This window comes from Onychomys torridus, chromosome 16, assembly GCF_903995425.1.
Source record: "Onychomys torridus chromosome 16, mOncTor1.1, whole genome shotgun sequence".
Taxonomy (NCBI): Eukaryota; Metazoa; Chordata; class Mammalia; order Rodentia; family Cricetidae; genus Onychomys; species Onychomys torridus.
In genome coordinates, this window is record NC_050458.1 from 41,053,183 (window position 1) to 41,076,560 (window position 23,378).

At 55.4% G+C, this 23,378-nt stretch overlaps 2 protein-coding genes across 15 annotated transcripts; both read right to left on the reverse strand.

Moving 5' to 3' along the window:
* Window positions 1-1,680: 1,680 nt before the first annotated feature.
* Window positions 1,681-5,228, reverse strand: Naprt (nicotinate phosphoribosyltransferase). Its single transcript, XM_036208294.1, has 13 exons — window positions 4,725-5,228; window positions 4,441-4,568; window positions 4,262-4,344; window positions 4,017-4,147; window positions 3,816-3,931; window positions 3,285-3,481; window positions 3,064-3,204; window positions 2,690-2,774; window positions 2,516-2,596; window positions 2,318-2,420; window positions 2,085-2,239; window positions 1,892-1,999; window positions 1,681-1,796 (listed from the first exon to the last, which is right to left on the reverse strand). Exons 1-13 carry the CDS (start codon window positions 4,942-4,944, stop codon window positions 1,734-1,736), a joined length of 1,611 nt encoding a protein of 536 aa, XP_036064187.1. The 5' UTR covers window positions 4,945-5,228; the 3' UTR covers window positions 1,681-1,733.
* A 1,066-nt stretch (window positions 5,229-6,294) lies between these two features.
* On the reverse strand, window positions 6,295-21,522 carry Eef1d (eukaryotic translation elongation factor 1 delta). 14 transcript variants are annotated; one of them, XM_036207812.1, is made up of 11 exons: window positions 21,248-21,522; window positions 16,980-16,994; window positions 13,781-14,880; window positions 12,030-12,150; window positions 11,466-11,537; window positions 8,111-8,167; window positions 7,695-7,794; window positions 7,517-7,617; window positions 7,091-7,312; window positions 6,546-6,740; window positions 6,295-6,397 (listed from the first exon to the last, which is right to left on the reverse strand). In XM_036207812.1, exons 1-11 carry the CDS (start codon window positions 21,284-21,286, stop codon window positions 6,359-6,361), a joined length of 2,061 nt encoding a protein of 686 aa, XP_036063705.1. In that variant the 5' UTR covers window positions 21,287-21,522; the 3' UTR covers window positions 6,295-6,358. The 14 variants fall into 14 exon arrangements, with proteins under 14 accessions (XP_036063705.1, XP_036063704.1, XP_036063708.1 ...); XM_036207811.1 differs by having other exon boundaries at window positions 12,030-12,153; XM_036207815.1 differs by lacking the exon at window positions 21,248-21,522 and adding an exon at window positions 20,489-20,512 and having other exon boundaries at window positions 12,030-12,153.
* Between the last annotated feature and the right edge of the window lie 1,856 nt (window positions 21,523-23,378).

The following is a 23,378-nucleotide window of genomic DNA, read 5'->3' on the forward strand; positions in this document are numbered from 1 at the left end:
GTCAAGTAGTATGACATGATTGGCTCTGCCCACCAGTACCCATGGAGATAGTGGACTATAAAGAGGAGGAAGGGGAGGGGCCCAGAGCAGTTTTAGGTCATTCTGAGGAGGCCTAGTAGGGTCAGGGGTTGGTGTAGGTCCCTGTATTATCACACAGCCAGACATCCTGGGAATGGGTGTGGTCGGATACTGTCATCATCTCTGAACTTAAGATACTTGGGTGTGGAACAAATGTGATGAGGGCAGGTGATGCCTCCTAAGTATGTTTGCAAGTACCCACTGTTGTGATTTGTGACGTGGGCCGTTCCGTATCCTTGACGGTTCTGAGGTGAGACTGTTTTTCTCATGGCTGCCTAGGCAGTGTGTCTGTATACTGTGTTCCTTAGTGGCACCCTTTCCAGACTCTTGTTCCCCAAAGCTGACCCAACCTCTGCCCTAAATCCCCTCTCCACCCAACCACACTATAGGCACTCCCCAGAACTAAGCCAGGGGAGCTGGATGAACTGGTCTGACAGTCTTCTTGGGCAGGCGGAAGTGCATGTGGAAGTCTTCCAAGTAGTGGGCATTCACCCTCTTGAGCTCATGTACCCCAGGTTGCCCAAGCCCCAACTCTGCCTCCTGCCAAGCCATGAACCTCCTGTGGTGGTTTGAATAAGATGGTCCCCATGGACTCATACATTTGAATGCTTAGTCACCAGGGATCGGCACTATTTGAAAGGAGGACTAGGAGGTGTGACCTTGTTGGAGGAAGTGCATCACTGGGGATGGGCTTTGAGGTTTCAAGAACCCATGCCAAGCCTAGTGTCTCTTTCTGCATATATATAGAACTCTCAGCTACTTCTCCAGCACCCTGTCTGCCTGTATGTTACCATGCTCCCCACCATGATGATAATGGAGTAGCCTCTGAAACTGTAAGCAAGCCCCCGATTGAATGCTTTCTTTTATAAGAGTTGCCGTGGTCATGGTGTCTCTTCACAGCAATAGAACACTAAGACACTTCCTCCGGGGCAGTTCCTCTGGAGCCTTGCCTAGCTTGTTGTGTCCAGGCAGTTCCAGCCCTCATAGAGCCAGCCCCTTGGAGCCTCAGCTTTTCCAAGCTTCTCCTCCTCCCTTGGTTATTGGGTCAGAAGCTGAGACCCGAGGCCAGGGCCTGATTGGCCTAGAACAGATGACAGGTCATGCAGGGCTGGCATGGGAAGCTTGAGATACTTCTACTGATGGGGGACGTTGTCCTTAGTTGATATGGGAGCCTGAGGCTATTATATTAGACTCTGACACTTCACCTCAACCTTAGGAACCCCCTATTTGCTTCTAGTAGGTAAGGGCCTTCACAATAACATCCTCAAAACAGAGGTAAACATAAACCCTCTGTGTGTCATGGCCCTGCTGCTCCACCCAGACCTGGTCCCCACAGTCCAGCCCCATAGCTGCCTTCCCACATGCTGGACCTGTACTTCCCATTATTCCAGATTCCCAGCGCAACTGAGCTCTGATCCCGAGCCAGCATCTCTACCCTCCCCTGCCCCTTCCCCACCCCTGCAGCTGTGTGAACCACTTTCATCCCTGGATGAGTCCAGAACTTTTGCCCAGCAGTTCCTAAGCTGCCTCAACTCAATTCCGGCCCCATCCCTAGAAGTCAAGTGAGTAGCAGAAATCCGTGAACTAACGACACACGACGAGTTGTGGGGACAGTGAGTCATGTTATTTCTGGCAGTTCACCACCCCTGTGATTTTTACAAGGGCCCTCCAGCACTCAGATGGTCTACCAGTGCCCGCAGCTTCTCTGACAGCGCGACCTGTAGAGAGGAAAAGAGGGATTCGGGAAGCTGGGGTTGGGGAGTGGGGCACCGGGCACGGAAGGATACACAGGGCAGGCCACTGACAAGCCTACCGGATACACTGTAGGGTTCTGCAGCTGCTTATGAGCAGGGCTGAGTCGGCTCAGGGACTGCTGGGCAAAGGTTCTGGACTCATGGAGAGTTGGAAGTGGCTCACACAGCTGCAGGGGAGGGGAAGGGGAAGGTAGAGATGCTGGCTGGGGATCGGAGCTCAGCGGAAGTGAAGGCACAGATGGGGGCAGTCACCTGTCCCTGCTGCAGGCAGAGTCGCAGCAAGGGCTCCACCTGGGCTGGCTTCACAGTCCGGGGCTCCCGGGCCCCTCGGGGCCAAACCCTGAGTTCCTGCCCGGCCTTGGGTGGGGGCTCTTCTGCTAACTGCAGTAGGTCCAGTAGGAAAGACCCTGAGCAAAGGCAAGAATAATGTCAAACGGGGGCTGGAGACTTGAAAAAGAACCAAGGGAGAGGCGGAGGGGAATCACCATCGGAGCCTAGGAACCGGAAGGCAGCCTTGCTCCCTGGTAGGGTTTGCTTCTCGGGGTCCTCTGTCAGCTTCATTCGAGGCTGGCCTCCCACAGACACCAGCTGCAATGATAGGGTGTTCAGATAGCTGGACCCCTGTCCCCTGACCACCCATGTTCTTCCAGACTTGCCCGCCTGGGGCCCAACACTCTCTTTACTTTGTAGACACAGCCCATAGAAGGCTGTTTGGGACAGGTGACCACGCTGGTGCCAATGCCAATGACGTTCACCTCACTGCCCTGTGGGGAGAGGAGGTGACGCTGAGCCGAGCTGCCCCCTGTAGGGTGCCAGGGCCTCCTAGCCTGCCCTCCACCTGTCCCCTTCCACACTACCTTTTGGGACAGTCGTGTTAGCTCCTTCTCGTCAATGTTGTTGCTGACTGCAATGGGAACAGACTCCAGCCAGGGCATCTGGAACCTGCATGTAATGGGCTCACAGGCAGCAGCCCCTCCGATGCTCCTGATTCACCCTGGCCTCTTCCCTTGCTCCCTCCCTCCCCATCAGCCATGCCTATACCTGCCCTTTTCTTAGGAGCCCCTGATGGTCCTACCCTACTCTTCCTTTCTAGGGCTTTTTCAGTTGCCCCTGACATAGGCCCATGGTCTCACTATAGGAGAGACAATCCCTCCTTGTCCTAACCCCATCTCCCTGGGACTCACACAAGGAGTTTCTAGCAGGCACACCACACCCCTCATTGGGAACTCACTGGGCACCAACAGCTCGAAAGATCCCTCGGATCTCCTGAGCTTGCTGAAGCAGGTCACCACTGTCCAGCCTCACGCCCACTGCCCTGTAGCCCAGCTCCCCCAATGCCAGGGCGATGGCCAGAAAATTGGGAAGACCACTCCTGCATTAAAAAAGGGGGGGGCGGGATCAGGAGCTCAGTGGCTCTGCCGAGGCCACCCTGACAGAATGCTCCCAGCTCACCTGCGTACACTGTAGGAATCTAGCAGGCCCTGGAAGGCCCGGGGAAAGGCCAACGCATAGGCCACAAATGCTGCCCTTTCCCCTGGATGTGGCTCCTGCACCTCCAACCCCAGATAGCTGCACACACGCTTCAGCCACAAATTTACACTGGCCGTCAGGTCCACTGCGGGGCCCTCACCAGAAGCTGGAGCCAACATCTGTAGAAAGAGATTAGTAAAAGATGATCCTAGAGTACAGCATAAAACCTGGGAGGGGCCAGTATACCATGGCCTGAGGGCAAAGGTGATGCCACGTAACGCCAGCTTTCTACTGCAGCCTTGGACCAATAGTCCAGGGCAGTATCTGTCAGTGTATACAACAGGGTGCAGCCCACCCTAGTGGGATAGGAATTGGTTTTGAGATCTTGTCCTCTACAGTAGAGCTTGTTTGAGAAAGGTACTGACTGGGAAGTACACACTGAGATGGAGGATCAGGATTTCAAGAGCAATCTGGGCTACATAAGACCCTGACACAAAATAAAACAGTACTAACCGGGTCGGGGGGCACCTCACTACCCGAAAATGAAGTGACAAAGGAGTGGGCCAGGGTCCCTGCCACCGGCACACCCCTCAGTTGTCCAGCAAGGGTGTTGCTGCTGCTGTTGAACCCTGGGTGAGAAGGCAGTCAGGCTTGGGGGACTCCGCGTATGATGGTACCTTCCCTTCCCCAACCTATGCCTTTCCCAGGCCTCACCGCCCAGGTAGCTGTAAATGGAGGCCGTGAAGCCCCCATCTGGACCCTGAGCTCGCCGCAAGCCCATCTCTAGCAGTCTCTTCTCCGGCCCTGCAATCAGGCGAAGCCGAGCAGCATTGGTGGCTACGAGGCTGTGGAGAGTGAAAGGCGAGGAGAGCCCAGGTGAGGGTTGCAAAGTCACCCCAGTGGGCCGGCTTAGCCCCCAGAGCTTCCGACAGCCTGCATCTCTCAGGAACTCCGCTCACCTAGCGTAACTGACCAGACACAGCAGCGGAGTCTCCAGCAGCTGTACCAGAAGGAGGGGCCCAGACACCTGCAGCAGCGGCACCTGCGGGGGCGGCGGCGAGTAATTAGATCCACAGCGGGACCTCCTGGGCCACCCCCTCCCCTTCCCAACCCACCCAGCAGCTCGCAGGACACTTACGCCAGGGAAGGCGAGGGAACCCTCTGGCAGGGCCCGCACCGTCACCCCAGAGCAGTCAAGGGCCCGAAGGTGCTCGAAGAACCCAGGGTCAGTGTCTGGGGGTAGCACTGAAGCCAGGAACTGCACGTCTGGGACAATAGAGAATACATGTGGTCTGGGGGAGGACTTGGGCAGCCAAGTGCAGGTAGGAGCCCTCAGGTAGGTCAGGGGCACATCTAGAGGGCACCGGAGCGGGAGCGGGATTCTCTCCCAGCCAGGAGTACTAGGGCGGGTTGCGGAGCTACCTGCGTCCTGCAGACGGAAGGAGCGCAGGAAGCACATGCAGTCCCGCAGGCCGGCAGCCAAGGCAAAGGAGCCTCCAAACGGGCACTGTCGGAAGAAGAGCTCGAACTCTGCTGCCTCGCATGCCCGGCCTGCGCGCCAATAGCCCAGCGCCATGGTGGCCTGGTAGAGATCAGTGAGCAGTGGCCGCACCACCGCGCGCCCGTCGAGGTCCAGCTCCATCGCAATTCTGCACAGTACACGCAGCTTGACAAGCCTGGCTAATGGCGTCCTACTCCGCCCCCCAGGGCACTGGTCCAGGGAACTAACTGGCCCAGGGGCGGGGCCTTTCCCGGCAGCAGTGGGCGGGGCGAGCCACCTTCACTGATAGTTTCAGGGACCCAAACCAGCACTGTAGACGACAGGTACCACCCTATCCCGGCCTCCTTGACTCCAGCTCGCCAGCCGCTTGCCCCTGCGATGGTCTTTACAGGATAGTGGACCCCAACTAACAGCGGTAAATGCAAAATAGCAACTCCACAAACAGGGTTGGAGTAATTGATCAGGTTGTACTTCGCCCTGGCCTCTTGCCCCAGACTAGGGATGGGCAAATGGGGTTACCTACAGAACTGTTAGCCATCTGCCTGGCAAGCCAGGCGCCCCTAGAAGCCAGAGCTGCCCTTCAGGTGTGAGACTAGATCTCAACCACCAGCAGCACCAGTGAGGAGGGTGTTTGTTCAGCCCCACTACTAGGCCCATAGTGAGTCAATGTCCCAGGACAGTTTATGTGGTGGTGAATGCCTTTAATCCCAGCCCTGGGGAAACAGATGCAGGGGGATCTCTAACAAGTTCCAGGCCAGCCAAAGTACATAGCAAACTTTATTCTCAAAAAAAAAAAAAAAAAAAAAAAAAAAAAAAGTGCTGTATGAGTGTTTGTGTACCACGGGCAGACTTAATGCCCAGTGGCCTCAAGAGGGCATCAGATACCCTGGAACTGAAGTTACATTACAGCTGGTTGTGAACTTCCATGTGGGTGCTGGGAATTGAACCCGCATCTTCTTTCTGGAAGAGCAGCCAGTGCTCTTAACTGTTGAGTCATCCTTCCTCCAGTGACAGCTTTCATTGGATCCTGCATCTCAGGCCCCACAGGAAAGCTTTGGAGGGGGAGGGACCACGCTGCTTCCTGATGGCTGAAGGGTCATGATGAACACCACTGACAGGAAACAGTCACACACGATACCCCTCACCTAGATGTCCACACTACTTCATCCAATACCCAAGCACCGACCACAAGGGATTTAAGTGGAATGGGCAGGCAAAATTCCACACAGTACACAGCTGGCTGTCCATATCTAACCACCCCAGAACATAAAAGATGTGCCTCACTCCAGGTAACTGCAGTGCCCCTCCTGAGCGAAGAGGGATGTTAGATCAGGCCTGGGTGTAGCCACATGGTCACAGCAGCAGGGACAAGAGGCAGAGGGTGGACAAACGTGGGCCCAAACAGCTTGAAGAGGCCAGAGGTGGGCTGGGCTGGGACAAATGGCTAGAGCCTGGCAGAGTATGGCACACCAAGTAACACAAGAGCCAGAGTGCGGAGTCTCAGCCTTTAATCTCAACAGGTGCTCACACACGCGCGAACCACACTCTTGGTCTTTCAGATCTTGTTGAAAGCTGCGATGTCGACACTCTGCACCTGTGGGTGGAGACAAAGGGTGGTGTCGCAAGGCCTTCCTGCTCAAGCTCCGTAGTGGGGTTTGAGAGGGATGTTCCTTTGGGTGTGGGGCAGCAGTGTCCCTGTGTCCACCCGGTCTTCCCGCCCCCGGGTGCCCGCGCCTACGCACATGCTCCTCAAACTTGGTGATCTCCTCTTCTAGCAGGTCGGTGCCCACTTTGTCATCCTCCACCACACACTGGATCTGCAACTTCCGGATGCCATAGCCAACAGGCACCAGCTTGGAGCCCCCCCAGACCAGCCCGTCCAACTGGATGGAACGCACACAAGCCTCCAGCTGGGCCATGTCTGTTTCATCATCCCACTGTGAGAGAATGGGGGAGGGGGAGGGCGGGGAGCTGAGTAAGCCATCTCAGAAACCTCTAGAACACCAGGGGAAACACCCACGACCCCTTCCTCCCCGTCCCCCCATCATCCCACCCCCCGCCCCAGCCACATTACAAGATACAACATTGCTCCTTTAAAGAGCTCTTGGGAATAGCCCCAAATGTGCATCATGAGTCCTGCTCCACATTTCTGTTCTTGTGTCAGGAGGGTGTGTTACAGTGTCTCAGCACCTGAGCCTGTGGTCAGGCCACACAACACCCCACCCTCCACCTCCAGCTTGTAAGGTCTGTTCCTGGCCTCCCAGAGGCCCATCCCGCCACCACTCACAGGCTTGACGTCTAAGAGGATGGAGGATTTGGCCACCAGGGAGGGCTTCTTGGCTTTCTTCTCTGCGTACTGCCGAAGCCTCTCCTCCCGTAGGCGGGCTGCCTCCTTATCTTCTTCCTCCTCGTCACTGCCAAACAGGTCAATGTCATTGTCCTCATCGTCCTCTGCTGGTGTGGCTGCCTTCTTAGCTGGAGGTTCCACTTGACGCATAGGAGACACATGCTGCCACAGAGGAAGGGGGTGGAGGGTTGAGACTCATCTAGCCCTCTACATTTCAGCTAACTGAAGGAAGGCCAGCCCCTAGGAAGACCAAGGCAGCCTGCCCTGAGGGTCAATCTTGCCTGGGATGAGTTAGAAGGTAGAGGCAGAAACCAGCACCAACCACCAAAGTCCGAGGCTCCTCCCCAAGTCTGGAAGGGTACTCACTTGGGTCTGTGGGGCTGTGGCTCGGTGAGCAGGTGAATTCTTCTCCAGAGTGCTCAGCCGGGTCTCCAACTTGGAAATGGCCTGCTGCAGATCTTGTACCACTGTGGGCACAAGGGGGATACCAGTCAGATAGTGGAGGCTGGAGCTGGAGCCCCACCTGTCAGGCCCAAGCCCTCACCGCCTCGAAGGTTCTGGTTCTCCACTTCCAGACTGGCAATCCGTACAATGAGCTCACTATGATCTCCACCAGGCCCACTGGAGGCCCCAGGGCCTGAGCTCTGTAAGGGAGGGAGACACTGGCCTTAGGACTTCAGTCTGCTTCTAGGATCCCCTTATAGCCACTCAGCCCAGACTGAGCTGAAGGTCTGGCAAAGACTCAGTCAGTCTTAATGGGTCCCCTATGGTACTTGGTCAAGGATCTGCTGGAGAAGCAACATAGGAAGGAAGGCCTAGGCAGGTAAGGGGCCACAAGACAGACTTCCTGCTTAGGGCGAGCAGTAAGAGCTGTTGTCTTCAGGGAGAATGGCTATACAGCCTACTGTGACATTCTCAGCCAAGCAGAGGACAGGACAAGGGGGCCAAACAGAGACTTACAGTCCCAGGGGTGGCCTGGCCCAGGGCCTCAGGGGAGCTGGGCAGCATCACCTTGAGCTAGAAACAGGAGGGGAAGCAATTGAAGGGCTAGAAGGAAGGAGTGTGCAGGTGGTGCCAGCACCTGTGAGCTTGCTCCTGAGGTGGCCCCAGAAGGCTCAGGAGGGCACAGGGCAGGCACCCCTTGCTGGAAACCCAGGCTTCTAGCTTCATGCTCTCAGAGGTTAGTCCCACTCACAGGCAGGAGGGTTACTGGCTCTGAAACAAAGATGCATGCAAGTCCTAGCCTTAAATGATCTCAGCAGGCCCTGCTAGGATGTCCTCTGAAGGAGGGAGGCGAGCAGAATCTGCTCCACACAAGAGATAACACAGACACAGGCCTCTGCCAAACACACGGTACAGCAGCATTTGGGCTGACAACAGATGTAGCTTTCTGTTTTGTTTTAAATACTTGTATATGGCAGCAGAGCCCTGTGGTAGGATTTTTTGGCACAGCTAGCACCAAAGGGAAGTAGGTACCTTCTGTCTACTTGCAAGGCCAGACAGTTCCGAAGACTAGAGCATGTGAGTGCAAGCTAGGCTGGAGAGCTAGGGCTGTTTCTGAAACACCCGAGGGTGTGCCCATTCTAGACAGCAGGCCTGGTACAAAGGAAAGGCTCTGGCAAGGGACAGCCCCAGCGGAGCCAAGACGGTAAATGGCTGCTGAAGTTCAATGTGCCAGACCAATTACATACATCTGTCTCCCTTACCCCATGTCTACCTAGCCTGAGCTTCACTGGGTGAGTTTGGATTTGAGAATGACAGGATGAGAACTAACAGAAGTCAGGCAGGACCAAGAAGGGGGTCACGTGTGTGCAGCCTTTTGAAAAGGCGGAGCACGCCTGGCCATCTGGTAGAATGGTGCCCTCGAAATGGCTGTTCTTGAATCTCCAGCGCTTATAATGTTAGTTCACACAGCAAAGCAGGTTTAATAGACCTGGATCCATGGTTCTCAACCTACGGGTCACAACCCTTTCCCAGGGGCCACCTAAGACCATCAGAAAAATTTTAATTACGATTCATAACGGAAGCGAAATTACAGTTATGAAGTAGCAGATGATTTCATGGTTAGGGGTCAGCACAGCATAAGGGGCATTGTATTAAAGGGTCGCAGCATTGGAAGGTTGAGAACCGCTGCTCTAAATGCTCTAAGCATGGCAGCGGGACAAGGGAAATGGAGGCAGGGTGACCAGACAGGTGGGACTTCGAAAGGACCCCATGGACACCTTGGTTCTGCTCCACAAGATACCTCTAAAGATGTGACCTCCAGAACTGTAAGATGGCGGATCTGTGTCATTTTAAGTCACTAGCTGTGATAATCTGATAGAGTACCTAGGAATCAACACAGACCGTAGCCACGGGAAATGGGGTGCTGCTGGAACAAATCCCTGACAATGTGGACAGGGCAGTGGGCACAGGCCTTAAAAGGTAAGAGGCACAGTAGGGAGTTTAGTCCCACTGTTTCCAGGACTTCTAAGTGAGAAAAACCTGATCTTCAGCTGAGAGGTTGTTTGTTTGTTTCCCAAGTGCAGATCTTGAACTTGTGGCCATCCTCTTGCCTTGGCTTAACCAAGTGCTGTGATTGTACACCTAGGCAGGAAATTCCATTCTAGCTGAGATTTCTAGGCCAAGCGTGGAAGGCATAGCCTGCTTTCTTTTTGCCACTTATGGGAGAGAAGAAAGTAGGAGAAAACTGTAGAGCAGAAAAAAAGCCAGGGCCAGGTGGCTGGGGAAACCCCTGGCCTCTCTAGAGTACAAAGAAAAACAAACTCACTGTCTGGACAGTGAACTGTTGAGGGCAGTGGTGGCTGCCGGGGTAGACCAGAAGGTACAAGGACAGAGGTCAAGAGACCAGGGATGCAACTTGTGAATTCCCGTGGCCATCTTGACAGATGCTAAGAAATGTAATGGGATCAAAAATACCCAGAGGAACCTCCTGCCATGGCGCAGATTTCTGTGACAAAGTACACCTGCAACATTCTTGAAAATTAACTAGCAATTTAGACCAAAAATTTAGACCAAAAAGAGAATCAGGACGAAATATTAAAAACATTTTTTTTTTTAAAAAAAGGCTGAAGATCTCTACCTTCCATAGGCAGGCAGGTTGTTAAAATTTCAGCCTCAACAGGGCTGTTTGGTGAAAACTCTCTCCCAGGGGCCACATGGGCCACAAAGCACTATTCAGGAAGCCTGGCAAGAGTCTGAAACTATTTGGGACCAGTGATCCTTTCTACATCTCCCTGTTTTGAATGGGAACTTGCCTGCTGACTATAAATCAGTTGCTTTACACAGCATGCTTTCAAAAATGGCCAACAAGATTCACTGAAGGGTTTAAAGACAAAACAAGAACCTGAACTATCTGGGTAGGTTTGGTGCATTCACAAGGATCCTTGTGATGATGGGATGCAGTAGGGCCACAGAGATAGTGGAGGCTGATAGGACGAGACGCCAAAGGACATGTATTGATTGCCCCAAGAAAAGCGGACAGATACGAAATGGATGCTCAGAGCCTCAGAAGGAACCCAACTCTATTTGCCTTTGGCCCTATTTCAGCCTCTGACCTTCAGGACCATCCGATGATAAATTCACATTGCTTTAAGCAGTAAGGTTGTGGTGACCCATTAGGGGCCCATCAGAAAACCTGTTCCAGGGCATAAACCCATTCCAGAGAGACAGACTGAGGTCCTGACTTCTCTGGAGTAAGGAACACAGAGCAAGTCTGCTGCTATCTAAAGGGAACACCTTCCTTATCTAGCCCAGAATGCCAGAGTCAAATGGGGCATACTCAGCCTTGGTCTGAGACCTAGAGGCCATGCAGGGTCCCTCCCTGGTCCAAGATGATGCTGACTAGCATACCTCACTAAATAATTATCCCCCTTCCATGAAGGGCCCCACCCAATCAGGAGGAATAGAGTAGTCTCAGGAATAGGGGATGTGTGCTTCTTCAGCAAGGGAGCAAGCAGGAAAAACAGGCTTCCAAGGCATGTGCTTACAGTATACACCCTGCAAAATGACACTGCTTAGTCCAGGCAGCCCATGGCAGGCACTGCAGGAATAGCTAGAGTGACCTCCAGGACACCTGAAAGAAGACACATGGAAAAGTCTAGAGAAAGACCATTTTCCATGGCAATGTGGGTATGGAGGCCTCAGCATTCACGCACTACAAGAGCACAGCACCACACCCTGTGCCCTAACTTGTTCCAAAGGCCAAAATAGTCAGCAGTACTGAAGGGTTGAAAAAACAAAAAAAAAACAAAAAAACCAGACATGCTGTTTGGCCGAGCACGAGCCCATGAGTACACGGGCCGTGGGTACTCACTCCGGCCAGGGATTTCTGGATGTTCTCTCTGGCTCTTGCAATGTCACGAAGGATCACGCTGGCACCATTCTCCTGCAGATAGTGCAGAAAGAACCAGTCTTTTTTGTTTTGGTTAAAAAAAAATTTTTTAAACACACACACACACACACACACACACACACACACACACACACACACACACACACAAAACCCTACACACACAAAACAAAATCTCTAAGAACCCTCACTCAAAAAAGCAAGAATGCATTACGAAGAGATGAATGCATTACACAGAATGAAAGCTCCCGGGACAGTGAAAAGCGGAAGGTGGCTGAGGCCAGGACCACAAAGTCTGGGTACACGAAGTCTGCAGGTGGCCATCCATACGTGCTGAGGCCTGGCCACACACCACCCCTAGACACCTGTCTGTTTGCTGGCCCCAGCCGACTGGCGGCATGAAGAGTGGGCTGTCCCGTGTGTTAGGGTCAGGAGCCAAGGGCAGAAGCACCCCAGCATTCGGCCATTTGGCCCTCATGTGCCTCCTCCGGCCCACCCGGTCCCACCAACCCTGAGCACGGTCCTCACCTGGCGGGAGCCGGCGGTCACGGGCCCATTCATCTGCTCGTAGAATTTCCTCTCTGCGTCATCATACTTGAACTTGTCAAACCAGATCTTCTCATGCACGAGAAAGTTTGTAGCCATTTTTCTGCTGAGATGGGAAAAGAGTGGCTAGGTCAATGTGGCTAGGAAAACTTACAGTCAACCTCTGGCCTCACCTTCCCCACAGGCTCCAGGCCTACCCTGCCTGAGTACCCAGGACCAGGCCAGAGGTAACCAACGGGGGTGCTTTGAAGACCGTGACATGCTGGGTCAGCTCACAGTCCTGCTTGGCTCATAAACTTCCTCTTTGCTGCCTAAGACCACAATGTTCAACACCAAGCCCCCTCCACACACTAAAGGAAGAGTCAACAGTCCTCCCATCCCCCAGACGGGTTCCCCTACCAGGGCCTGGGTGAGGGGTATCCCTAGGCCAGTCCTCTAGACCATTAGACACCCAGGCCCTGACTTTTCTAATCATACAACCCAACCATAACCCATACCAGCAGCTAGAGCACAAAAGCAACTGCAAGATCAGCAGCCGGCCACCTGCCCACCCTGCAGCCAGACAGGTTCTTAACAATGAGATAAGCCCACTCTGGCCCCTAAAGTGTTTTCACAAAAATGTGTCATCCCAGCATGCTTTGTCCTTCTCTTTCAGTATATAAGCACTTTCAGCACTTATCTGTCTTGATTAAGATGATTAAAAAACAAACAAAACAAACAAGGATACAACAAAAGCTCTATGGCTACTAAGACCAGAGACTGAGGACTGCTGTTCTAGACCACAGCTCACTCACTATGCTCCTGCAAGTCATGCCCTACCACGTAGCTCCTACACCTGGCACAGGATGGGAGCTAGGGGCTGCAAAGTGTCCACAGAGCCCACCATTCACTAGCCTGCCCTTCCTGCCAGGTGGGACAGACCAACCAATCTCACTCTGCCAATTTTCTGTGTGGAAGGCCTCAGGCCATCACCAGACCACCCCAAGCGTCTTCTGACAAGGACAGAGCCCTGACACTGTGCCCCTTTCCCAGGATGCCTTGGTGAGGAGCCATGCCACTGTGAACACAGAGGCAGGTAGGTGGCAGACAGACCACTGGGTTCCCATTCCCATTTGCCCCTCGCCACCCAAGATTGGTGTTACTCCTATCCCTTCTGTGTCTATCCATCAGACCTAACTGCCTAGGGGCCACCTCCCACGGTCACTATGACCTGCCACCAGCCCTTCAGAGACCACTGGTTAGGACTCCATCCACCTGTATTGGAGCAAGATCCCTTGGGGGCCCTGGGCTAAAGGCAGCTTTCTTTCCTCACGGGGAGGTCAAAATGGACAAGTACCCTTCAGAGGCTGCTGGAGCAGCCAGCCATGTGCTGCTCTTGGATTTAACGCCCACCCTTACCTCAATGAACACATACTCTAACCTGGGCTGCGGGTGTCAACACCTGTCAGGTACCGGAGACCCAGCTACAAGGTTTCCCATCCATTCACCCTGCCAACAATCTGGGTTCCTTGATGGGGGGCTTTGTCTCAATGTAGACCCCTTCCCCCACCAACACTAGCAATTCGGGACTCGGTAACCCTCAAGGACGGAGCACTATGGGTGCCCACCGCACCCCTACATTCAAGCTGGTCAGGTCCACAGGGGAGTATGAGGGACACCAGCCTAGAGACAGCTGTCCCTATTATGCTCGTAGCCCAAGTCAGTCCCGACACCTGCAGCCATATTTCTCCTACTTGGGTCTCAGGCTGGACATGGATGGGCCAGAACGGGGTGTGGGTCGGTGAGCCAAGGAGGCAGCTTCTAGGCGCCAGGCTATGCGCAGGGCCTCGGCAGCATGGTGGCGGCACTCAGCACTGTCGTAGGTAGGCTTGCTGAGCCAGGGGGCCTCTGCGTCCTTGTGTAGGAAGTACCAGTAGGGCAGAGCAGAGGGGGCCTCCCCATCAGCCCGTTTTGACCCAGCTCGCTTGTTTCCTACAGCATTGCGCATCCGACGGTCTCTGCGGCCCCTCCGGGCACCCTCTGCCTGACTGGCTCGCTCTTGCAGACGCACTTTCCCTGGGGGGTGGCCATCAAACAGAGCCTCATAGAAGCCCCTTTCAGCTGCATCATACCGGGGCTTCTCCAGCCACACCTCCCGCACCAGTGCCTGCAGGCTGCCCAGAGGAGGCTGGCCATTAGCTGGTGGGCAAGGCTGGCAGGCCAAGGCCAGGTCAGGAGAGACAGCCGGCTGGCCTGTGTCAGGAGTCCCCTGCCTGTGGCTCCCTTCTACAGCCAGCAGCAAGGCCTGAGACCACTCCACAAAAGCCCGCTCAGCCTGATCAAAGCAAGACTTGTTGACCCAGATCCCCCAGATCACATGGTGGCAGGCCACATGGCTTCCATGCGTACAGGGGCCCCGAGCAGCCAGAGCAGGTGGCTGGGCTGCCTGGGCGGCCACATCTGCCAGCCTCTGGCGGTAGGAGCTTTCTGCCTGGTCGAAGAGGGGCTTGTCCAGCCATACATGGTCAGCTGAGAGACCCACGAGGGCCAGGTCCGCCTGGCCAAGCCAACTCTTGGGGGATCGCTTCCTCTTTTTCTGTAGGGGTTTCTTGCACTCATGGCTCTTCCTGGGATCACTCCTGCTGCTGGTGTTCGGGGCCTCTGCCTCGTCGGTGTCCTCTATGTCCTCCTGGCTGGGCCCGTTCACAGCTGGCACCTTGGCCAGGAGCTGCTGGACAGAGGCGGCGGCGGCTCGCGTGGCCTCATGTTCATGGAAGCGCCGCTCGGCTTCCTCATACTTGTGCTTGTCCTCCCAGACGGTCTCCAGCGCACAAGAGGCCTTCCCGCTCCTCATCTTCGGGCGCAGCATTAAAAAGCAAGCACAAGAAGGCAGTTGCAACACAGCAGAGGCACCTGCCTCCCTCGCCCTCCTCAGTCTGGCAGGCAAGGGTGGGCAGGGAGGCCCGGGGAAAGGAGAGGGCAAGCCACCCGAAGGGGCTCTACCAGATGACATGCAAGGGCACAAAAGTCAAATCCACACCAGGAACTTTGGTAAATTAAAAGTAGCATACGTATATATGCAAACACCACATATTATTGCACGTACCCCAATAAGCCCATAGCTTCAGAAAGGGATTTAACACCCCCAAACTCGGCAGACACCTTCTCTCCCGGGATCCCCAGATAGGGTGGCAAATAAAACAAACACCTGCACTCATTGATAATGGACTTTAATATAAACAATTATGGTTTCTTTTGGTTTTTTTTTTTAAGTGTCAACACATCCCATGAGATGTTTTATGCTTACTTTTAGTAAAATTACTCATGGTTTACTGAAATCAAACTTACAGGGGCTGTGCTTATCATCAGCACCTCCTTGAGGTGGCTGATGTTTCCAGTTCAGTGACAGGGATTTGTGACTGCCAAGGTGGATGGAGCACCAGCAGGCTGCCGGCCCATCACTGAAAGTCACCTGCACCTATCCTGCCCACACAACCCTACCCAGACTTGTGTGCCTTTTCAGAGCAGGGGCAAGTCTTTGGAAAGGGACAGTGTCTCTGTGAGCCTGACTGACCTCCCCAGGATGGGTCAGGGATTGAGTGTCCACCACCAACGGGGATTCTTAATCAGCTGCCATCACCACCACTACCCCCCAAATCAGGAGGCCACCCGACTACAACTCTGAATCCATCTGAACCAAAGGGTCATCATGGAGACCCCAGAGTCTCAGGATACTATACCCTGCTCCAGATGGTAATCAGTGGACAAGACATTTGCCTCAGGGGTCTCTGCTTCCTTATTGGACACGGTGTTACCTCAAGCTCTGTGTGACTTTGGGTACCTGCTCTCTCAGCAGGGCGTGGCTCTGAAGGAGAAACCAAGGGAGGACTTGCCTCCACTACTCCTGAAGCTGAATGTTGCACCATGGAAGAGGTTCTCCCAGCCAACCCAGATGGCCACACGGAAGCTCTTGTTGCCACCCTGTTCTAGAAGGGTGGTCCTATCAAGATTTTTGTAGTCTGGACTCAACTCACAAAACTCGAGGACTAGGTTATAGATGCTGCCATCTGGCTGCTTCTGTGGGTCTGTAAGTAACACCTGGGCTCTCATGGAGTGGCAGGGAATCCTTTGGCTGGACAGCAAACCATCTCACCATCTAGGATCTTTTCCTAATACGCCAACAAAATGCTTGACTGGAAGAGCGGTAAGCTATCCAAATCTAACCTCTGCTCAGGACCTTGGAGAACTCTACCTGTCATGCCCTGAAGCCTACCTCCGAGAGAGATCTAACGTTCTTTAGTATAGCGCACCCAAGCTCTCTCTTCTGTGAGGAGCCAGGGCCAGGAGTCAGAGGCCCGGCGTAGAGAGGTCTCCAGGCCACCCCCTTACTTACCAAGGCCAAGGGGCAGGGGCAGGGGCAGGGGCCGAGGAGGATCCCAGGAGGCAGAGCATTGTGACATCACCCACTGTTACCAAGGGGGCAATGCACGCCATCACAGCAGGACCTCACTGACGCCCACCTCCTGGCTTTCAGTCCCCAAGGCTGCTCTGTTCTCGTGGAACACTACCAGTCTAGGCTGACCATTCCCTTCAGCAATGCCCACTCAGCTGGACCCTCCCAAACTTAAGACTAGGTTGGAACGAACCCTCCTGAAGGAAACAGATGTAGTTACTTCCAATGCTTCCCCTAGAAGGGACAGGGCCACCTCCTTAGGCCACATCTTCATGACTGGCCACCACTTCTCCATAGGGCAGAGGGCTACGTGCTGACCTGCTTGGTGTCAGGGCCACATAGGGTACCCACTTGCCACCAGAACAGCTAACTACACCACTGCCCTGTCTATCCCAGCAAGCTCAACTCGGCACGGGTATGCCTCCCCCAGGCAAGGCGGTGGCTGGGGGCTCCTTGGCGCAGGCGAAGGGAGACACAGGGCACTTTGCAGGTGTACTTACTTTTGCTTCGGCCTCCTAGGACAGCATGAAGGAAAAGCAGCAAGGTTAGAGGAGTGGGCAAAGCCACCCATGGCAGACAGCAGCTGGGGCAGCCTGGCCGGCCTTTCAGAAGCTGCTTTTCAAGGTGCCATGGCTAAAGAGGACAAAGTGAGAGGCAGCGCTCTTCCGTTAGCCCCCCGATATGTAGCTCTTAGGGTTCCTCCTATCCAGGAGACAAGCAGAAACCAGCATGGAAGCTGCCTGCTCCCACCCAACCTGCATCAAGGTGAGCTAGCACCTACAGATGACGACCCCTTAGCTGTGGAAGAAGACCAGCTCCTTCCTTTCCCTGGCAAGGCTTTGGAAGATCAGGACACTCCCCCACTGCCCTGTCTCTCCAAGGGACCAAGTGGTCCGGGGCCAGATAGCTCCAAGCTGTGGGCTCTGCTGCCACCAAGGTCCAGTGTGTGCGCACTGGTACTGGATCTCTTACTGAAATGGTGCCACCTCTGGGTTGGGATGCCAAGCCAAGACATTAGCACAAGCAGCAAAGGCTCCCAAGGGACAAGGTCTTCCCCAACCTGCTTTTCCAACAGGTGTACAATAGGCTGAGGACTTTGGCCAGTTTGCACCCATAATGGGCATATCTGAACTCCATCACTTCCCTGGAGGACCCTCATATGCACACCTGCAGCTGTCCAGGAAAAATAGTCTGGAAACAAGTAGCAGTGAATTTCTCAAACCCCCAACAAGGACGGGTTTGCCAATACCCACATCCCTACAACAGGGTTGCCCTTTCTTTCTCTTGAGGTTTTATCTGGACAATAGCAGAAACACACGCCAAAGAGACTGAAGTACCAGAAAGTAAGCCAACTTCTGGAGATGCAGGCTCAGACACATCAAAGGACCTAGGAAGAAAGGGCCTAAGGAGCCCTCACCCTGCTCTCGGATATAGGTTGGAGTCTAGAATGCAAGACTGGCCACCAGGGGTGAGCTGTCAAGACCCTTGGTGTGAGAGACGGACAATGCCTGAGCTCTGGAGGGCCCTGGAAGCAGGCAGCTCATGTGGCAGACAGGCCCGATAGGTCCTAGGTCCTGAGATATGTTCAACAGCTAGGCATGGCCATGTAGTCCAGCACCCCGCCCTAACCCCACTCACAAGGAATTGGCCAAGAGCTTACTGGCCAGCTGCAGCCTCCGAGGGCCAACCCACATCTGCTCTGCAAAGAGCACAGGTGTTACTCTCATAGATTCCACTAATTTAGACCAGGCAGCGGCTCCCGCCAAGAACACTGCTGGCTTGGGGACTGGACCCTGAGAAGATGAGAATTGGTATGTCACAGCTGTGCCCCACCACAGCCGCAAACATCTGAAGGGTTCCATGTGCAGGGAACGACAGAGAAAAAAATCTCCCTAAGAGCTGGCTTGCTGAGCCCTAAGCGCCGTACCTTCTGTCCTCTGGACGTTCCGAAACAGCCTGTCACTCCATCAGTCATATCACTGCTGGGCTCCAATACTATCTGTCCCCATGAGGAAGGTGAGTAGGGAATGGGGTCTGCCAGCAAGCCCAACTCACACCCTTTACCCCAATAGCAACACCCTCTGGGCTCACCTAGCCTGAATCTGTGAACCAGTGCTGCCCATCAAGACTTTCTGTGTCAAGTGTCCAAAGGGGCAGCTGGCAGCCCTTGGAATGTGGAGGGCTCAGGAGCAAAGGCTAGCTCTTTAGTCACAAGAGGCATGCAGTGGGGCACAGGAGCGACGATGCCTTTGGTCTTTGTTCATGAGCTAAATCCTACATCTCCAAGGTCCCACTCTGCCCCTGGGATATCCCACTCCTACTCAGAAACACTGGCCTGTGACGTTTGCCCATCTTGAGAGCCTGAGGCGAATGCCCAGCCTAAGCCCAGGCAGCCCCAATCTCCTTGTCCCAAATGCCACTGTTAGCTCTATTTCTGTTTTAACCCGTGGTACCCTGACCTGACAGCTCATCCTTTCTCAGCACTTCCTTTACACTTGCTAACACACCTGCGCCAAACCTCCCACTTCAGTGGGAGATGGTTGTGTGACATCTTAGACCCAGAAAGGAAAATTAAGGCTCTGACTGGTGTAACCACCCAAGTCCGCCGCTGAATTAAGTGATGAGTGGAGCCAGAGACCAAGGCATGTTCCATTACCTGTATGCCACACAGAATGTCTCAATGACTCCAACCTTCAACAAGCACATACCATCTGCGATCTCTGGCACAGCAACGCTCCATGCCATTATCTCCTGCCTGCAGCCCCCAGAAGCCACTTTTTCCGACCATCAAACGCAAACCCTCTCAAGCACCTCCGCTTCATCTGTAGTAAGCCCCGGAGCCTCAGCTATCCAAAAGCTGAGCCTGCAGGACTAGCCCTGTACCAGCTTCTTCCTGAGATGGGCAGAAAGTACATGCAGAGCACACATCCTAGGTTAAGAAAGTGTAAGTGGCTCCCTCTGCCAACTCTCCAACTCTTCACTGAAGTCTCCAGCAGTCCAAGGGGAGGCTCATGTTGAACTAGCCACCACAGAGCCTGGGAGGGAACTCCTTGTTCCTGTGAGGATTTCTTCCTCTCGACTCTGCTGCCCCACGGGATTGGCTCAGGGGCACCTGGTGGTCCTGTCACATCCATCCTTTGCTTCATCCATGAAGATCCGCCTGAGGTTAAGACCCAGTTAACCCTGAGTGACAGGGACGATTCAGAAGCACCTCTGGGGTGTGGCACCCCAAGATGAGCTTCAACAAGTTCTTCTGATGCGAGGTAGCCTTTTATTCTAGAAAACTATGGTGCTAGGAGAGAGCGCTCACGTATTAGAAAAAGAAAGGCCGTACTCTTCAACGACCTTTTCCCAAGAAAATTGCCCAGACCATCTTATTCAAATCAGTACATAGCCCTGTTACATTCTGAGCCAGTCAGCATCACATGCCTTTTCTCTACCCTGTGTTCGTGGGCCCCCTAAGTTCCACGAGGCTGCACCCGAAGCCAAGTTCTCTTTATGCCTAGGGCTCGGTATGTCCTCGGTGCTTAACCGCAAGGACCTAGAACCTCGGCAACAGCTGGGGCAGACGAACGCTGACCCGGCAAGGGTGTCAGTCATGGCCGTGGCAGGCCGCCTGAAGCAGCACTCAGGAAGCTAGCAACCATGTGGCCACCGGCCCGGCCCCACACTGGACCAGACGCCCGCCCGTAGCCCTTACTGATCCGCTGGAGCCAACCCTATCGGCGCGGCCCCGGGGCACTCCAGCCTTTGCCGCACGTGCGCTCCTTGAGGCGGGGCCCACGGTACTCACACGCCAGCCAAGGACGCAGCAACCAAGATCTGGAACTGCGAGCTCAGGACTGCAAAGGAAAGAGAGGGCGACCGCGCAGCTCCCGGAAAACGCAGCGGCACAGACCACGAGAGGCCCGGCGGGGGACACAACCCTGAGCACGCGCTGCCTCGCCCGAGGAGCATGCACCACGATGCATGCAGAAACCACTTATGGCAGAAGCCAGGGGACAGCTACCTCGGGCGCCGCACTTTATCCGAGGAGTTGTCACAAACAGCCGAGAACCGGGCGTCCCAACACGCAGCACCCCTGCACAGCCCGAAGAGTGGAGCGGCCGGACTAGGGCGGGCACGAAATGGAGTTGGTGTGCGCAGGCGCTGGTGACGCGCCCTAGTCCAGACCTTGCGCAGGCGCCGGGAAGCGGAGGGGCGGGAGTAGCGCGCCCGTGCCTGCAGGGCTGGCAAGACAAAAGGGAGGGACCCGGACAGCCCCGCCCCCGAGCCCCGCCCCGAGCGGCCCGTGCGGGGTGTCAGGCTCACTAGCCCGGTGGTCCCGCACCCCCGACGCCATGTACCCCACGAGCTCACCGGCCGGCCCGGCCCTGCACCCGGTCCCTCATCGCGCTCGTCTTCCCCCGCCCCGGCGCCTTGCCGAGCCGCAGCGATCGCCGGCTCCCGGCCAGGGTCCCACGGCGCGCCCGCCGCCTACCGCGCCCGGGCCGCGGCCCCGCGTGGCCGTAAAAATGACTTTCCGCAAAGCCTACTCCATCAAAGACAAGCTGCAGGCCATCGAGCGCGTCAAGGGCGGTGAGCGGCAGGCCAGCGTGTGCCGCGACTTCGGCGTACCGGGAGGCACGCTGCGCGGCTGGCTCAAGGACGAGCCCAAGCTGCGCTGGTTTCTGGACCAGCTTGGTGGAGAGGTGGGCACGCAGCGCAAGAAGATGCGTCTGGCCAACGAGGAGGAGATCGACCGCGCCGTTTACTCGTGGTTCCTCACCTTGCGCCAGCACGGCGTGCCGCTGTCCGGTCCGGTCATCCAAGCTCAGGCTGAGGCCTTTGCTCGCCAGATCTACGGCCCCGAGTGCACCTTCAAGGCTAGCCATGGCTGGTTCTGGCGCTGGCAGAAGCGCCATGGCATCTCCAGCCAGCGCATCTATGGCGAAGCCGAGCCCCCGGCCGCAGGCCCTGCGCCTGTCAAAGAAGAGCCTGCACAGCCACCCGGCGCAGTTCTACCCGACGGTGCGCTGGCCACTCTACCCCACTCCGAGGGCGGCTATGGTGACGAGCAGATCTACAACGCCAACGTTACTGGTCTCTACTGGAGGTTACTTCCGGAGCAGGCCGCAACTCCGGGCACTGGGAACTCCAGTGGGCCTGGTGGGTGCAGCCGGCGCTGGCCCGGCGACCGAGTGACAGTACTGTTGGCCGCCAACCTGACGGGCAGCCACAAGTTAAAACCACTAGTAATCGGGCAGCTACCAGATCCACCCAGCTTGCGTCACCACAACCAGGACAAGTTCCCAGCTTCCTACCGCTACAGTCCTGATGCCTGGCTCAGTCGTCCTCTTTTTCGGGGCTGGTTCTTTGAGGAATTTGTCCCTGGAGTCAAGCGCTACCTGCGCCGAAGCTGCCTGCAGCAGAAAGCTGTGTTGCTGGTGGCCCATCCACCCTGTCCAAGCTGGGCCGCTAGGATGCCGGCCCTGGAGGAGAATGGGGAGACTCCCAGGCAGTGCCAGCCTGAGCTCCTTGGGTCCCCAGAGGAGTTGCAGACACCTGATGGTGCCGTGCGAGTGCTCTTCTTGTCCAAGGGCAACAGCCGAGCACACATCCCTGCACCGTTGGAACATGGTGTGGTGGCAGCCTTCAAACATTTGTACAAACGAGAGCTGCTGAGGCTTGCTGTGTCTTGTGCCAGTGGCTCCCCGCTGGACTTCATGAGAAGCTTCATGCTCAAGGACATGCTATACCTGGCTGGCCTCTCTTGGGACCTGGTCCAGGCAGGCAGCATAGAGCGCTGCTGGCTGCTGGGTCTTCGAGCGGCCTTTGAGCCTGGGCAGCAGCCATCCCACCAGGTCGAGGAGGCTGCTGAACACAGCAGGGTGCTCAGTGACCTCACACATCTGGCAGCTCTGGCTTACAAGCGCCTGGCACCTGAAGAGGTGACAGAGTGGCTGCACCTGGACGATGATGGAGGTCTCCCCGAGGGCTGCTGCGGAGAGGAGGTGGTACCCGCAGCCCCTCCATCCCCAGCCAGCCTGCCGTCTAGCATGGGGGCTGGAGAGGAGGAGGAAGAGGCCACTGAGCAAGGAGGAATGTTGGTACCTACGGCTGGGGAAGCTGTTTGGGGTCTAGAGACAGCCCTGAGGTGGCTGGAGAGCCAGGATCCCAGAGAAGTAGGGCCCCTGAGGCTAGTGCAGCTACGTTCCCTCATTACCATGGCACGGAGGCTTGGAGGCCTTGGGCCCACACCAGCAGCTTCTCATGACGGTGTGTGACTACTGTGGCCCGCTGGTCTTTTTCCTGCTGCACTGGGAGAGAGGGGGCATACCCAGTCTGCCATCTTCCACCTTTTCTCCCTGGCATAGTCCACTGTAGAGTTCCAGGGGTGCAAGCCCAACACAGCTTGGAGGAGTTCTGTTGGTAAAGGATGCCCTGCCCCGTGATCCACAGCGTCTTGGGGAAATCGCTTAAAGAGGCAAATGCTCTTTGCTGGGTAGGCACATGTGGGCCCATAAGCACAGCACCTACTGGAGAACAGTTGACTGGACCTCCATTCTGGCCCCTATGGGGCTCACCCTTACCCCCCGTGTGCACTGGATGAGGCTGCTGCTTCTGTTTCGTCTGCCTCCCTGGTGCTACCTGGTCTCATCTCAGTGGGAAAGCACTTGGTTTTGTTCTAAAAACAAAAACACATTAAACCTGTTTTAAAAGATGCTCTTCATAGGGAAACATGAGTGCTGGCAGAGTGAGGTGGTCTCTGGGCTTTCTTGCCCTTGCTCTGTAACTGAAAGCTCTTGTGGTGCTGGGTCAGAGCCCAAGCTAGGCCCCTGGTCCCTTGGGTGTGTGTGTGTGTGCTCACGAGAGAGTGGGAAGCAGGAAAATGGAAGCCAAGTACTTGGTGAGGTTTT

What these genes read in the sequence shown, in the direction of transcription:
- Eef1d (XM_036207811.1), bottom strand. Translation starts at nt 21,286, where the DNA reads ATGACCGGACCGGACAGCGGCACGCCGTGCTGGCGCAAG. An exon ending in TGACCGCCGGCTCCCGCCAG is followed by an intron (nt 11,538 to 12,029) that starts GTGAGGACCGTG and finishes CACTATCTGCAG; the next exon opens with GAGAATGGTGCCAGCGTGAT. An exon ending in TCCAGAAATCCCTGGCCGGA is followed by an intron (nt 8,168 to 11,465) that starts GTGAGTACCCAC and finishes TCCTGTTTCTAG; the next exon opens with CTCAAGGTGATGCTGCCCAG.
- Naprt (XM_036208294.1), bottom strand. Translation starts at nt 4,944, where the DNA reads ATGGAGCTGGACCTCGACGGGCGCGCGGTGGTGCGGCCACTGCTCACT. An exon ending in GATTCCTACAGTGTACGCAG is followed by an intron (nt 3,205 to 3,284) that starts GTGAGCTGGGAG and finishes TTTTTAATGCAG; the next exon opens with GAGTGGTCTTCCCAATTTTC. An exon ending in CCGGTTCCTAGGCTCCGATG is followed by an intron (nt 2,240 to 2,317) that starts GTGATTCCCCTC and finishes GCCTTTGCTCAG; the next exon opens with GGTCTTTCCTACTGGACCTA.